The sequence below is a fragment of the Pristiophorus japonicus genome, chromosome X (genome assembly GCF_044704955.1).
Source record: "Pristiophorus japonicus isolate sPriJap1 chromosome X, sPriJap1.hap1, whole genome shotgun sequence".
NCBI lineage: Eukaryota > Metazoa > Chordata > Chondrichthyes > Pristiophoridae > Pristiophorus > Pristiophorus japonicus.
This window is the reverse complement of record NC_092010.1, coordinates 14,315,358-14,332,415: the sequence shown is the minus strand read 5'-3', so window position 1 is coordinate 14,332,415 and position 17,058 is coordinate 14,315,358. Positions and strand designations below refer to the sequence as shown.

Here is a 17,058-nt window from a genome sequence, read left to right as displayed (position 1 = left end):
GTTTATAACCCATACTGTACATGCACTGGGAGTGTTTGATGGGACTGTGTAGAGGGACCTTTACTCTGTATCTAACCCGTGCTGCACATGCCCTGGGAGTGTTTCATGGGATAGTGTACAGGGAGCTTTACTCTGTATCTAATCCATGCTGGACATGCACTGGGAGTGTTTGATGGGATAGTGTACAAGGAGCTTCACTCTGTATCTAATCCGTGCTGTACCTGCCCTGGGAGTGTTTGATGGGATAGTATACAGGGAGCTTCACTCTGTATTTAACCCGTGCTGTACATGCCCTGGGAGTGGTTGATGGGATAGTGTAGAGGGAGCTTTTCTCTGTATCTACTCCGTGCTGTACATGCACTGGGAGTGTTTGATGGGATAGTGTACAGGGAGCTTTACTCTGCATCTAACCCGTGCTGTCCCTGCCCTGGGTGTGTTTGATGGGACAGTGTACAGAGAGCTTTACTCTGTATCTAATCCGTGCTCTACATGCACTGCGAGTGTTTGATGGGATAGTGCACAGGGAGCTTTCGTCTCTATCTAACCCGTGCTATACCTGCCCTGGGTGTGTTTGATGGGACAATGTAGAGGGAGCTTTACTCGGTATCTAACCGTGCTGTACATGCCCTGGGAGTGTTTGATGGGATGGTGTATAGGAAGCTATACTCTGTATCTAACCCATGCTGTACATGCCCTGGGAGTGTTTGATGGAATAGTGTCCAGGGAGCTTTACTCTGTATCTAACCCGTGCTGTACGTGCCCTGGGAGTGTTTGATGGGATAGTATACAGGGAGCTTTACTCTGTATCTAACTCGTGCTGTACATGCCCTGGGAATGTTTGATGGGATCGTCGACAGGGAGCTTTACTCTGTATCGAATCCGTGCTCTACATGCACTGGGAGTGTTTGATGGGATAGTGTACAGGGAGCTTCATTCTGTATCGAACCCGTGCTGTACCTGCCCTGGGACTGTTTGATTGGATAGTGTACAGGGAGCTTTAATCTGTATCTAACCCGTGCTTTTCCTGCCCTGGGTGTGTTTGATGGGACAATGTAGAGGGAGCTTTACTCTGTTTATAACCCATACTGTACATGCACTGGGAGTGTTTGATGGGACAGTGTAGAGGGAGCTTTACTCTATATCTAACCCGTGCTGTACATGCACTTGGAGTGTTTGATGGGATAGTGTACAGGGAGCATTACTCTGTATCTAATCAGTGCTGTACATGCACTGGGAGTGTTTGATGGGATAATGTCGAGGGAGCTTTACTCTGTATCTTACCCGTGCTGGACATGCCCTGGGAGTGTTTGATGGGATAGTGGACAGGGAGCTTTACTCTGTATCTAATCCGTGCTGGACATGCACTGGGAAAGTTTTGTGGGATAGTGTACAGGGAGCATTACTCTGTATCTAACCCGTGCTGTACATGCACTGGGAGTGTTTGATGGGACAGTGTAGAGGGAGCTTTACTCTGTATATAACCCGTGCTGTACATGCCCTGGGAGTGTGTGATGGGATAGTGTACAGGGAGCTTTACTCTGTATCTAATCCGTGCTGTACTTGCACTGGGAATGTTTGATGCAATAGTGTACAGGGAGCTTTACTCTGTATCTAAACTGTGCTGTACATGCACTGGGAGTGTTTGATGGGATAGTGTACATGGAGCTTTACTCTGTATCTAATCCGTGCTGTACATGCACTGGGAGTGTTTGATGGGATAGTGTACAGGGAGCTTTACTCTGTATCTAATCCGTGCTGTACATGCACTGGGAGTGTTTGATGGGACAGTGCAGAGGGAGCTTTACTCTGTATCTAACCCATGCTGTACATTCACTTGGAGTGTTTGATGGGACAGTGTGGAGGGAGCTTTACTCTGTATCTAACCCGTGCTGTACGTGCCCTGGGAGTGTTTGATGGGATAGTGTACAGGGAGCTTTCCTCTGTATCTAACCCGTGCTGTACCTGCCCTGGGTGTGTTTGATGGGACAGTGTAGAGGGAGCTTTACTCTGTTTATAACCCATCCTGTACATGCACTGGGAGTGTTTGATGGTACAGTGTCGAGGGACCTTTACTCTGTATCTAACCCGTGCTGCACATGCCCTGGGAGTGTTTGATGGGATAGTGTAGAGGGAGCTTTACTCTGTATCTAATCCATGCTGTACATGCACTGGGAGTGTTTGATGGGATCGTATACAGGGAGCTTCACTCTGTATTTAATCCGTGCTGTACATGCACTGGGAGTGTTTGATGGGATAGTGTACAGGGAGCTTTACTCTGCATCTAACCCGTGCTGTCCCTGCCCTGGGTGTGTTTGATGGGACAGTGTAGAGGGAGCTTTACTCTATCTAACCCATACTGTACATGCACTGGGAGTGTTTGATGGGACAGTGCAGAGGGAGCTTTACTCTGTATCTAACCCGTGCTGTACATGCCCCGGGAGTATTTGATGGGCTCGTCGACAGGGAGCTTTACTCTGTATCGAATCCGTGCTGCACATGCCCTGGGAGTGTTTGATGGGATAGTGTACAGGGAGCTTTACTCTGTATCTAATCCGTGCTCTACATGCACTGGGAGTGTTTGATGGGATAGTGTGCAGGGAGCTTCACTCTGTATCGAACCCGTGCTGTACCTGCCCTGGGAGTGTTTGATTGGATAGTGTACAGGGAGCTTTAGTCTGTATCTAACCCGTGCTACACCTGCCCTGGTGTGTTTGATGGGACAATGTAGAGGGAGCTTTACTTGGTATCTAACCGTGCTGGACATGCCCTGGGAGTGTTTGATGGGATAGTGTATCGGGAGCTTTACTCTGTATCTAACCCGTGCTGTACGTGCCCTGGGAGTGTTTGATGGGATTGTGAACAGGGAGCTTTCCTCTGTATCTAACCCGTGCTATACCTGCCCTGGGAGTGTTTGATGGGATAGTGAACAGGGAGCTTTCCTCTGTATCTAACCCGTGCTGTACCTGCCCTGGGAGTGTTTGATGGGATGGTGTATAGGGAGCTATACTCTGTATCTAACCCATGCTGTACATGCCCTGGGAGTGTTTGATGGGATAGTGTCCAGGGAGCTTTACTCTGTATCTAACCCGTGCTGTACCTGCCCTGGGAGTGTTTGATGGGATAGTGTACAGGGAGCTTTACTCTGTATCTAACCCGTGCTGTACATGCCCTGGGTGTGTTTGATGGGACAGTGTAGAGGGAGCTTTACTCTGTATCTAATCCTTGCTGTACATGCGCTGGGAATGTTTGATGGGATCGTCGACAGGGAGCTTTAGTCTGTATCTAACCCGTGCTATACCTGCCCTGGGTGTGTTTGATGGGATAGTGTACAGGGAGCTTTACTCTGCATCTAACCCGTGCTATACCTGCCCTGGGTGTGTTTGATGGGACAATGTCGAGGGAGCTTTACTCTGTTTATAACTCATACTGTACATGCACTGGGCGTGTTTGATGGGACAGTGTAGAGAGAGCTTTACTCTATATCTAACCCGTGCTGTACATGCACTTGGAGTGTTTGATGGGACAGTGCAGAGGGACCTTTACTCTGTATCTAACCCGTGCTGTACATGCCCTGGGAGTGTTTGATGGGACAGTGTACAGGGAGCTTTACTCTGTATCTAATCCGTGCTGTACATGCACTGGGAGTGTTTGATGGGATAGTGTACAGGGAGCTTTACTCTGTATCTAACCCGTGGTGTACATGCCCTGGGAGTGTTTGGTGGGACAGTGTAGAGGGAGCTTTACTCGGTATCTAACCGTGCTGTACATTCCCTGGGAGTGTTTGATGGGATAGTGTACATGGAGCATTACTCTGTATCTAATCCGTGCTGTACATGCACTGGGAGTGTTTGATGGGATAGTGTACAGGGAGCTTTACTCTGTATCTAATCCGTGCTGTACATGCACTGGGATTGTTTGATGGGATAGTGTACAGGGAGCATTACTCTGTTTATAACCCATCCTGTACATGCACTGGGAGTGTTTGATGGGACAGTGTAGAGGGACCTTGACTCTGTATCTAACCCGTGCTGCACATGCCCTGGGAGTGTTTGATGGGATAGTGTACAGGGAGCTTTACTCTGTATCTAATCCATGCTGTAAATGCACTGGGAGTGTTTGATGGGATAGTGTACGGGGAGCTTTACTCTGTATCTAATCCATGCTGTACCTGCCCTGGGACTGTTTGATGGGATCGTATACAGGGAGCTTCACTCTGTATTTAACCCGTGCTGTGCATGCCCTGGGAGTGTTTGATGGGATAGTGTGGAGGGAGTTTTACTCTGTATCTACTCCGTGCTGTACATGCACTGGGAGTGTTTGATGGGACAGTGTGGAGGGAGCTTTACTCTGTATCTAATCCGTGCTGTACATGCACTGGGAGTGTTTGATGGGATAGTGTACAGGGAGCTTTACTCTGCATCTAACCCGTGCTGTCCCTGCCCTGGGTGTGTTTGATGGGACAGTGTAGAGGGAGCTTTACTCTATCTAACCCATACTGTACATGCACTGGGAGTGTGTGATGGGACAGTGTAGAGGGAGCTTTCCTCTGTATCTAACTCGTGCTGTACATGCCCTGGGAGTGTTTGATGGGATCGTCGACAGGGAGCTTTACTCTGTATCGAATCCGTGCTGCACATGCCCTGGGAGTGTTTGATGGGATAGTGTACAGGGAGCTTTACTCTGTATCTAATCCGTGCTCTCCGTGCAGTGGGAGTGTTTGATGGGATAGTGAACAGGGAGCTTTCCTCTGTATCGAACCCGTGCTGTACCTGCCCTGGGTGTGTTTGATGGGACAGTGTAGAGGGAGCTTTACTCTGTTTATAACCCATACTGTACATGCACTGGGAGTGTTTGATGGGACTGTGTAGAGGGACCTTTACTCTGTATCTAACCCGTGCTGCACATGCCCTGGGAGTGTTTCATGGGATAGTGTACAGGGAGCTTTACTCTGTATCTAATCCATGCTGGACATGCACTGGGAGTGTTTGATGGGATAGTGTACAAGGAGCTTCACTCTGTATCTAATCCGTGCTGTACCTGCCCTGGGAGTGTTTGATGGGATAGTATACAGGGAGCTTCACTCTGTATTTAACCCGTGCTGTACATGCCCTGGGAGTGGTTGATGGGATAGTGTAGAGGGAGCTTTTCTCTGTATCTACTCCGTGCTGTACATGCACTGGGAGTGTTTGATGGGATAGTGTACAGGGAGCTTTACTCTGCATCTAACCCGTGCTGTCCCTGCCCTGGGTGTGTTTGATGGGACAGTGTACAGAGAGCTTTACTCTGTATCTAATCCGTGCTCTACATGCACTGCGAGTGTTTGATGGGATAGTGCACAGGGAGCTTTCGTCTCTATCTAACCCGTGCTATACCTGCCCTGGGTGTGTTTGATGGGACAATGTAGAGGGAGCTTTACTCGGTATCTAACCGTGCTGTACATGCCCTGGGAGTGTTTGATGGGATGGTGTATAGGAAGCTATACTCTGTATCTAACCCATGCTGTACATGCCCTGGGAGTGTTTGATGGAATAGTGTCCAGGGAGCTTTACTCTGTATCTAACCCGTGCTGTACGTGCCCTGGGAGTGTTTGATGGGATAGTATACAGGGAGCTTTACTCTGTATCTAACTCGTGCTGTACATGCCCTGGGAATGTTTGATGGGATCGTCGACAGGGAGCTTTACTCTGTATCGAATCCGTGCTCTACATGCACTGGGAGTGTTTGATGGGATAGTGTACAGGGAGTTTCATTCTGTATCGAACCCGTGCTGTACCTGCCCTGGGACTGTTTGATTGGATAGTGTACAGGGAGCTTTAATCTGTATCTAACCCGTGCTTTTCCTGCCCTGGGTGTGTTTGATGGGACAATGTAGAGGGAGCTTTACTCTGTTTATAACCCATACTGTACATGCACTGGGAGTGTTTGATGGGACAGTGTAGAGGGAGCTTTACTCTATATCTAACCCGTGCTGTACATGCACTTGGAGTGTTTGATGGGATAGTGTACAGGGAGCATTACTCTGTATCTAATCAGTGCTGTACATGCACTGGGAGTGTTTGATGGGATAATGTCGAGGGAGCTTTACTCTGTATCTTACCCGTGCTGGACATGCCCTGGGAGTGTTTGATGGGATAGTGGACAGGGAGCTTTACTCTGTATCTAATCCGTGCTGGACATGCACTGGGAAAGTTTTGTGGGATAGTGTACAGGGAGCATTACTCTGTATCTAACCCGTGCTGTACATGCACTGGGAGTGTTTGATGGGACAGTGTAGAGGGAGCTTTACTCTGTATATAACCCGTGCTGTACATGCCCTGGGAGTGTGTGATGGGATAGTGTACAGGGAGCTTTACTCTGTATCTAATCCGTGCTGTACTTGCACTGGGAATGTTTGATGCAATAGTGTACAGGGAGCTTTACTCTGTATCTAAACTGTGCTGTACATGCACTGGGAGTGTTTGATGGGATAGTGTACATGGAGCTTTACTCTGTATCTAATCCGTGCTGTACATGCACTGGGAGTGTTTGATGGGATAGTGTACAGGGAGCTTTACTCTGTATCTAATCCGTGCTGTACATGCACTGGGAGTGTTTGATGGGACAGTGCAGAGGGAGCTTTACTCTGTATCTAACCCATGCTGTACATTCACTTGGAGTGTTTGATGGGACAGTGTGGAGGGAGCTTTACTCTGTATCTAACCCGTGCTGTACGTGCCCTGGGAGTGTTTGATGGGATAGTGTACAGGGAGCTTTCCTCTGTATCTAACCCGTGCTGTACCTGCCCTGGGTGTGTTTGATGGGACAGTGTAGAGGGAGCTTTACTCTGTTTATAACCCATCCTGTACATGCACTGGGAGTGTTTGATGGTACAGTGTCGAGGGACCTTTACTCTGTATCTAACCCGTGCTGCACATGCCCTGGGAGTGTTTGATGGGATAGTGTAGAGGGAGCTTTACTCTGTATCTAATCCATGCTGTACATGCACTGGGAGTGTTTGATGGGATCGTATACAGGGAGCTTCACTCTGTATTTAATCCGTGCTGTACATGCACTGGGAGTGTTTGATGGGATAGTGTACAGGGAGCTTTACTCTGCATCTAACCCGTGCTGTCCCTGCCCTGGGTGTGTTTGATGGGACAGTGTAGAGGGAGCTTTACTCTATCTAACCCATACTGTACATGCACTGGGAGTGTTTGATGGGACAGTGCAGAGGGAGCTTTACTCTGTATCTAACCCGTGCTGTACATGCCCCGGGAGTATTTGATGGGCTCGTCGACAGGGAGCTTTACTCTGTATCGAATCCGTGCTGCACATGCCCTGGGAGTGTTTGATGGGATAGTGTACAGGGAGCTTTACTCTGTATCTAATCCGTGCTCTACATGCACTGGGAGTGTTTGATGGGATAGTGTGCAGGGAGCTTCACTCTGTATCGAACCCGTGCTGTACCTGCCCTGGGAGTGTTTGATTGGATAGTGTACAGGGAGCTTTAGTCTGTATCTAACCCGTGCTACACCTGCCCTGGTGTGTTTGATGGGACAATGTAGAGGGAGCTTTACTTGGTATCTAACCGTGCTGGACATGCCCTGGGAGTGTTTGATGGGATAGTGTATCGGGAGCTTTACTCTGTATCTAACCCGTGCTGTACGTGCCCTGGGAGTGTTTGATGGGATTGTGAACAGGGAGCTTTCCTCTGTATCTAACCCGTGCTATACCTGCCCTGGGAGTGTTTGATGGGATAGTGAACAGGGAGCTTTCCTCTGTATCTAACCCGTGCTGTACCTGCCCTGGGAGTGTTTGATGGGATGGTGTATAGGGAGCTATACTCTGTATCTAACCCATGCTGTACATGCCCTGGGAGTGTTTGATGGGATAGTGTCCAGGGAGCTTTACTCTGTATCTAACCCGTGCTGTACCTGCCCTGGGAGTGTTTGATGGGATAGTGTACAGGGAGCTTTACTCTGTATCTAACCCGTGCTGTACATGCCCTGGGTGTGTTTGATGGGACAGTGTAGAGGGAGCTTTACTCTGTATCTAATCCTTGCTGTACATGCGCTGGGAATGTTTGATGGGATCGTCGACAGGGAGCTTTAGTCTGTATCTAACCCGTGCTATACCTGCCCTGGGTGTGTTTGATGGGATAGTGTACAGGGAGCTTTACTCTGCATCTAACCCGTGCTATACCTGCCCTGGGTGTGTTTGATGGGACAATGTCGAGGGAGCTTTACTCTGTTTATAACTCATACTGTACATGCACTGGGCGTGTTTGATGGGACAGTGTAGAGAGAGCTTTACTCTATATCTAACCCGTGCTGTACATGCACTTGGAGTGTTTGATGGGACAGTGCAGAGGGACCTTTACTCTGTATCTAACCCGTGCTGTACATGCCCTGGGAGTGTTTGATGGGACAGTGTACAGGGAGCTTTACTCTGTATCTAATCCGTGCTGTACATGCACTGGGAGTGTTTGATGGGATAGTGTACAGGGAGCTTTACTCTGTATCTAACCCGTGGTGTACATGCCCTGGGAGTGTTTGGTGGGACAGTGTAGAGGGAGCTTTACTCGGTATCTAACCGTGCTGTACATTCCCTGGGAGTGTTTGATGGGATAGTGTACATGGAGCATTACTCTGTATCTAATCCGTGCTGTACATGCACTGGGAGTGTTTGATGGGATAGTGTACAGGGAGCTTTACTCTGTATCTAATCCGTGCTGTACATGCACTGGGATTGTTTGATGGGATAGTGTACAGGGAGCATTACTCTGTTTATAACCCATCCTGTACATGCACTGGGAGTGTTTGATGGGACAGTGTAGAGGGACCTTGACTCTGTATCTAACCCGTGCTGCACATGCCCTGGGAGTGTTTGATGGGATAGTGTACAGGGAGCTTTACTCTGTATCTAATCCATGCTGTAAATGCACTGGGAATGTTTGATGGGATAGTGTACGGGGAGCTTTACTCTGTATCTAATCCATGCTGTACCTGCCCTGGGACTGTTTGATGGGATCGTATACAGGGAGCTTCACTCTGTATTTAACCCGTGCTGTGCATGCCCTGGGAGTGTTTGATGGGATAGTGTGGAGGGAGTTTTACTCTGTATCTACTCCGTGCTGTACATGCACTGGGAGTGTTTGATGGGACAGTGTGGAGGGAGCTTTACTCTGTATCTAATCCGTGCTGTACATGCACTGGGAGTGTTTGATGGGATAGTGTACAGGGAGCTTTACTCTGCATCTAACCCGTGCTGTCCCTGCCCTGGGTGTGTTTGATGGGACAGTGTAGAGGGAGCTTTACTCTATCTAACCCATACTGTACATGCACTGGGAGTGTGTGATGGGACAGTGTAGAGGGAGCTTTCCTCTGTATCTAACTCGTGCTGTACATGCCCTGGGAGTGTTTGATGGGATCGTCGACAGGGAGCTTTACTCTGTATCGAATCCGTGCTGCACATGCCCTGGGAGTGTTTGATGGGATAGTGTACAGGGAGCTTTACTCTGTATCTAATCCGTGCTCTCCGTGCAGTGGGAGTGTTTGATGGGATAGTGAACAGGGAGCTTTCCTCTGTATCGAACCCGTGCTGTACCTGCCCTGGGTGTGTTTGATGGGACAGTGTAGAGGGAGCTTTACTCTGTTTATAACCCATACTGTACATGCACTGGGAGTGTTTGATGGGACTGTGTAGAGGGACCTTTACTCTGTATCTAACCCGTGCTGCACATGCCCTGGGAGTGTTTCATGGGATAGTGTACAGGGAGCTTTACTCTGTATCTAATCCATGCTGGACATGCACTGGGAGTGTTTGATGGGATAGTGTACAAGGAGCTTCACTCTGTATCTAATCCGTGCTGTACCTGCCCTGGGAGTGTTTGATGGGATAGTATACAGGGAGCTTCACTCTGTATTTAACCCGTGCTGTACATGCCCTGGGAGTGGTTGATGGGATAGTGTAGAGGGAGCTTTTCTCTGTATCTACTCCGTGCTGTACATGCACTGGGAGTGTTTGATGGGATAGTGTACAGGGAGCTTTACTCTGCATCTAACCCGTGCTGTCCCTGCCCTGGGTGTGTTTGATGGGACAGTGTACAGAGAGCTTTACTCTGTATCTAATCCGTGCTCTACATGCACTGCGAGTGTTTGATGGGATAGTGCACAGGGAGCTTTCGTCTCTATCTAACCCGTGCTATACCTGCCCTGGGTGTGTTTGATGGGACAATGTAGAGGGAGCTTTACTCGGTATCTAACCGTGCTGTACATGCCCTGGGAGTGTTTGATGGGATGGTGTATAGGAAGCTATACTCTGTATCTAACCCATGCTGTACATGCCCTGGGAGTGTTTGATGGAATAGTGTCCAGGGAGCTTTACTCTGTATCTAACCCGTGCTGTACGTGCCCTGGGAGTGTTTGATGGGATAGTATACAGGGAGCTTTACTCTGTATCTAACTCGTGCTGTACATGCCCTGGGAATGTTTGATGGGATCGTCGACAGGGAGCTTTACTCTGTATCGAATCCGTGCTCTACATGCACTGGGAGTGTTTGATGGGATAGTGTACAGGGAGCTTCATTCTGTATCGAACCCGTGCTGTACCTGCCCTGGGACTGTTTGATTGGATAGTGTACAGGGAGCTTTAATCTGTATCTAACCCGTGCTTTTCCTGCCCTGGGTGTGTTTGATGGGACAATGTAGAGGGAGCTTTACTCTGTTTATAACCCATACTGTACATGCACTGGGAGTGTTTGATGGGACAGTGTAGAGGGAGCTTTACTCTATATCTAACCCGTGCTGTACATGCACTTGGAGTGTTTGATGGGATAGTGTACAGGGAGCATTACTCTGTATCTAATCAGTGCTGTACATGCACTGGGAGTGTTTGATGGGATAATGTCGAGGGAGCTTTACTCTGTATCTTACCCGTGCTGGACATGCCCTGGGAGTGTTTGATGGGATAGTGGACAGGGAGCTTTACTCTGTATCTAATCCGTGCTGGACATGCACTGGGAAAGTTTTGTGGGATAGTGTACAGGGAGCATTACTCTGTATCTAACCCGTGCTGTACATGCACTGGGAGTGTTTGATGGGACAGTGTAGAGGGAGCTTTACTCTGTATATAACCCGTGCTGTACATGCCCTGGGAGTGTGTGATGGGATAGTGTACAGGGAGCTTTACTCTGTATCTAATCCGTGCTGTACTTGCACTGGGAATGTTTGATGCAATAGTGTACAGGGAGCTTTACTCTGTATCTAAACTGTGCTGTACATGCACTGGGAGTGTTTGATGGGATAGTGTACATGGAGCTTTACTCTGTATCTAATCCGTGCTGTACATGCACTGGGAGTGTTTGATGGGATAGTGTACAGGGAGCTTTACTCTGTATCTAATCCGTGCTGTACATGCACTGGGAGTGTTTGATGGGACAGTGCAGAGGGAGCTTTACTCTGTATCTAACCCATGCTGTACATTCACTTGGAGTGTTTGATGGGACAGTGTGGAGGGAGCTTTACTCTGTATCTAACCCGTGCTGTACATGCCCTGGGAGTGTTTGAAGGGATAGTGTACAGGGAGCTTTACTCTGTATCTAATCCCGTGCTGTACCTGCCCTGGGTGTGTTTGATGGGACAGTGTCGAGGGAGCTTTACTCTCTATCTCACCCGTGCTGTACCTGCCCTGGGAGTGTTTGATGGGACAGTGCAGAGGGAGCTTTACTCTGTATCGAACCCATGCTGTACCTGCCCTGGCAGTGTTTCATGGGACAGTGTAGATGGAGCTTTACTCTGTATCTAACCCGTGCTGTACCTGCCCTGGGAGTGTTTGATGGGATACTTTAGAGGGAGCTTTACTCTGTATTTAACCCGTGCTGTACCTGCCCTGGGAGTGTTTGATGGGATAGTGGAGAGGGAGCTTTACTCTGTATCTAATCCCGTGCTGTACCAGCCCTGGGAGTGTTTGATGTGATAGTGTAGAGGGAGCTTTACTCTGTATCTCACCCTTGCTGCACATGCCCTGGGAGTGTTTGATGGGACAGTGTAGAGGGAGCTTTACTTAGTTTCTAACTCGTGCTGTACATGCCCTGGGAGTGTTCAATGGGACAGTTTGGAGGAATCTTTACTCTGTATCTAACCCCCTGTACCTGCCCTGGGAGTGTTTGATGGGACAGTATAGAAGGAGCTTCACTCTGTATCGAACCCGTGCTGCACCTGTCCTGGAGTGTTTGATGAGACAGTGCAGAGGGAGCTTTTCTCTGTATCTAACCCCGTGCTGTACCAGCCTTGGGGGTGTTTGATGGGACAGTGTAGAGGGAGCTTTACTCTGTATCTAACCCGTGCTGTACCTGCCCTGGAAGTGTTTGATGAGATAGTATAGAGGGAGCTTTACTCTGTATCTAACCCGTGCTGTACCTGCCCTGGGAGTGTTTGATGGGATAGTGTAGAGGGAGCTTTACTCTGTATCTAATCCCGTGCTGTACCAGCCCTGGGAGTGTTTGATGGGACAGTGCAGAGGGAGCTTTACTCTGTATCGAACCCATGCTGTACATGCCCTGGGAGTGTTTGATGGGACAGTGTCGAGGGAGCTTTACTCTATCTAACCCATGCTGTACCTGTCCTGGAGTGTTTGATGGGATAGTGCAGAGGGAGCTTTACTCTGTATCTAACCCACTGCTGTACCTGCCCTGGGAGTGTTTGATGGGGCAGTGCAGAGGGAGCTTTACTCTGTATCTGACCCGTGCTGTACATGCCCTGGGAGTGTTTGATAGGACAGTGTAAAGGGAGCTTTACTCTGTATCTAACCTGTGCTGTACCTGCCCTGGGAGTGTTTGATGGGATAGTGTCGAGGGAGCTTTACTCTGAATCTAAGCCGTGCTGTACATGCCCTGGGAGTGTTTGATAGGACAGTGTAGAGGGAGCTTTACTCTGTATCTAACCCGTGCTGTACCTGCCCTGGGAGTGTTTGATGAGATAGTATAGAGGGAGCTTTACTCTGTATCTAACCCGTGCTGTACCTGCCCTAGGAGTGTTTGATGGGATAGTGTTGAGGGAGCTTTACTCTGTATCTAATTCCGTGCTGTACCAGCCCTGGGTGTGTTTGATGGGACAGTGTTGAGGAAGCTTTACTCTGTCTCGAACCCATGTTGTATCTGCCCTGGGAGTGTTTCATGGGACAGTGTAGAGGGAGCTTTACTCTGTGTCGAAACCCCTGCTGCACCTGCCCTGGAAGTGTTTGATGGGACAGTGCAGAGTGAGCTCCACTCTGTACCTAACCTGTGCTGTACCAGCCCTGGGAGTGTTTGATGGGGCAGTGTAGAGGGAGCTTTACTCTGTCTCTGACCCCCTGCTGTACCTGCCCTGGAAATGTTTGATGGGACAGTGCAGAAGGTGCTTTACTCTTTATCTAACCCGTGCTGTACTTGCCCTGGGAAATTTTGATGGGACAGTGTCGAGGGAGCTTTACTCTGAATCTAACCCGTGCTGTACCTGCCCTGGGAGTATTTGATGGGACAGTGTAGAGGGAGCTTTACTCTGTATCTGACCCCCCCTGCTGTACCTGCCCTGGGAGTGTTTGATGGGACAGTGTAGAGGGAGCTTTCCTCTGTATCGAACCCATGCTGCACCTGCCCTCGGAGTGTTTCATGTGACAGTGTAGATGGAGCTTTACTCTGAATCTCACCCGTGCTGTACCTGCCCTGGGAGTGTTTCATGTGACAGTGTAGAGGGAGCTTTACTCTGTATCTAACCCCCTGTACCTGCCCTCGGAGTGTTTGATGGGGCAGTGCAGAGGGAGCTTTACTCTGTATCTAACCCGTGCTGTACCTGCCCTGGGAGTGTTTGATGGGGCAGTGCAGAGGGAGCTTTACTCTGTATCTAGCCCAGGCTATACCAGCCCTGGGAGTATTTCATGGGACATTGTAGAGGGAGCTTTACTCTGTATCTGACCCCCCTGCTGTACCTGCCCTGGGAGTATTTGATGGGAAAGTGTTTCGGGAGCTTTACTCTGTATCTAGCATGTGCTGTACCTGCCCTGGGAGTGTTTGTTGGGATGGTGTCGAGAACACTTTACCCTGTATGTAACCTGTGCTGACTCTATCTTAAAAGTCAACCATGTGTCCCCTTGTTAAAGGTGCAACACTAATAAAACCTGTAAATTAATGAGAAAGTTTAAATGACCCAAAACAAAGTAGATTAATATCATATTCCCGGTGGTGATGATGCACTCCAGTCCTTCCGGTGCCCACTGGTCACAGAAGGCCTCAAGCGTGCCGGTGGACACCTTGTGCTCCATCTCCAGGGACATTCGGACGCGAATGTATCCGCGTAAGAGAGGCAGGCAGTCGGGCCGAATGACCCCATCGACCGCCCGCTGCCTGGACCACTTTGGCTCTGCGCAGGAGCAGTCCCACGAGGAAGTCTTCCGACTTGCCCTCTCTGCACCCTTCCCGCACCGGGTGCCCAAAGATCAGGAGCATGGGACTGAAGTGCAACCAAAAATCGAGGAGCATTCCCTTCAAATAGTATATGTGGAAAACGGACTCCTGCAGGCGGAAAAATTTAGTGACTGAAAGCAGTGTGAATTTGTAAGGCTGTTAGCAGCTTCTGCTGTCAAGACAAGCCTACTGCACCTGGCATTCCCAGGCAGTCTCCCATCCAAGTACTAAACAGGCCTAACTCTGCTTTGCTTCTGAGATCAGACGAGATCGGGCTTGCCCTTCGTCGTTTGGCCATAGGCTCTAATCTGTGCTGGATCAGACCTGACAGAAATGTTATTGGGTACCTCACATTAAATCAGTAACGAGATTGCGTATCAGGCTAATTGAGACAGTATTTAAGTCAGTAATGAGATTGGGTTGGTTAGGTAAATTAAGACAGTAATTAAATTGAATATCACATTGTAATTAATTTGGGTATCAGGGTAATTAAAGCAGTAACGAGATTGGTTTCTGAGCATAATTAAGAGAGTGATAAGATTGGGTGTTACAGTAATTAAGACAACAACAACAAACATTTCATTTATAAAGCATCTTTAACGTCAAAATGCGCTGCAGGGTAATCACTGGAATCTCTGTGTTCTTAAGATGAATGCAGATCACAATGAAAGAAGGTAGGAGCTCCAAGTCCACATGGAGGTAATCAGATAAAAATGGACACTGAGACAAATTAGGAAATATTAGGAGAGCTGACCAAAACCTTGGTCAAAGAGATGGGTTTTAGGGATGGCTTAAAGGAGGAGAGGGAGGTGAAGAGGCAGAGGGCTTTTGGGAGGGAATTCCAGGGTGTAAGACCTAGACAGCTGGAGGCACAGCAATTAATGGCGTGGGGGAGGTCAGTCAGATGAACAGAGCGTTGGCGGGGGCGGGGGGGAGTTGTAGGGCTAAGAGAGGGTTTCAGAGATAGGGAGAGACAAGACCATGAAGAGATTTACACAATAGGACGAGAATTTTAAATTTAATACATTGGGGGACCAGGAGCCAATGTAGTTCAGCGAGTACAAGGGTGATAGGTGAATGGGACTTGGTGCGAGTTCGGATATGAGCAGCAGAGTTTTGGATGAGCTCAAGTTTATGCAGGGTGGAAGTTGGGAGGCCAACCAGGAGTGCATTTGATTAGTCAAGTCTAGAGATGGCAAAGGCATGGATGATGGTTTCAACAGCCGATGAGCTGAAGCACGGGTGGAGTTGGGCGATGTTACAGAGGTGGAAGTAGGCAGTCTTTGTGATGGAGAGGATATGGGGTTGGATCTTGGCTCAGGGTCAAGTAGAAGGCCAAGATTATGAATAGACTGGTTGAGCTTGAGCCAGTGGCCGGAGATGGGGGTGGAATTAGTGGCGAAGATACAAAGTTTGGGCGAGGGCAGAAGACAATGGTGTTACACCATTTCAGTCTTTGCACTGTTTCATTGGACAAAATTGCAGTTCATGCCAGAAAAGCAGTCTATCAACACAGAAGCAGGGGAGTGTTCGACGTAGATAAAAAGAAAGACTCACCTTTATATAGCGACTTTCATGACCACCAGATGTCCCAAAGCGCTTTACAGCCAATGAACTTTTTGAAGTGCCAACACTGTTGTAATGCAGGAAACGTAGCAGCCCATTTACGCAGAGATAGAGTTGGGTATCATCAGCGTACATATGGTCTGTGTCTGAGGATGAAGTCGCCGAGTAACAGCATGTAGATGAGAAATAGGAGGGGGCCAAGGACAGATTATTTGGGGACACCAGAGGTAACGATGCAGGAGCACGAAGAGAAGTCATCGGAGATACTCTGGCTACGACTGGATAGATAAGAATGGAACCATGTGAGGGCAGTCCCACCCAACTGGACAGTGGAGGAGAGACATTGGTAGAGGACACTTTGGTCAAGTTTGTCAAAGGCTGCAGAGAAGTTGAGAGGATTACAAATGTAGGATGTAATTTGTGACTTTGGTTTTAAATGGAAGAGATTCAAGCATGAGTGGTTTTGAAAGTGAGTTGGCCAATACCTGAGGAAAGGGGACAATTTACAATGTCAGCTAGCATGGGGGCCTGTAAGGGAAATTGGGTGGTCAGCACTTTTCTGGGAATAGGGTCAAGGGATCAAGAGAGGGGTCTCATGGACAAGATGAGCTCAGAGAAGGCATGGTGGGGAGGAGAAAGGAAATAAACTGAAAGCAGAAAAATTGCAACAAGAATACATCAAAAGAATTCCCATTGTTTCGTAATCCTCTTCCTTTCCTGGTTAATTCCAGCAGACACAGAGAGGGAGAAAGAAAATAAAGAATTCCCGGAGGATGGATCAAAGAAGGATGGAGAGTCAGAAACAGATAAGAAAACTAAACTGGAGAGAGATATTGGTGAAGGGAACTTGTCAACAGCAGCGGCAGCTGCACTAGCTGCCGCTGCAGTCAAAGCTAAGGTAAGCATCAGATGGGAAAACAGATTAATCGGCACCGCGAGGTTCCAATACAAATTAAGCTGAAGTAATATCATTAGTCTTTGAGTGTACAATCTGTTTATAGTGTGGTTGCTGAATGACACAGTCTGTCTAGAATATAGCGGACCTGTGAGTCCATGATCAGTTTATACTGAGT

General features: G+C 48.6%; 1 protein-coding gene across 4 annotated transcripts in view; it reads left to right on the top strand.

Moving 5' to 3' along the window:
• The window catches only part of LOC139240875 (SWI/SNF complex subunit SMARCC2-like), an 875,893-nt gene that overhangs the window by 454,482 nt on the left and 404,353 nt on the right, over positions 1-17,058 (top strand). For 3 of the 4 annotated variants that reach the window (XM_070869382.1, XM_070869383.1, XM_070869380.1), the window contains exon 24: positions 16,717-16,883. In XM_070869382.1, coding sequence (XP_070725483.1) covers positions 16,717-16,883 — 167 coding nt within the window. The remainder of the gene's footprint in view (positions 1-16,716; positions 16,884-17,058) is intronic. The other variant, XM_070869381.1, reaches the window with a different exon arrangement.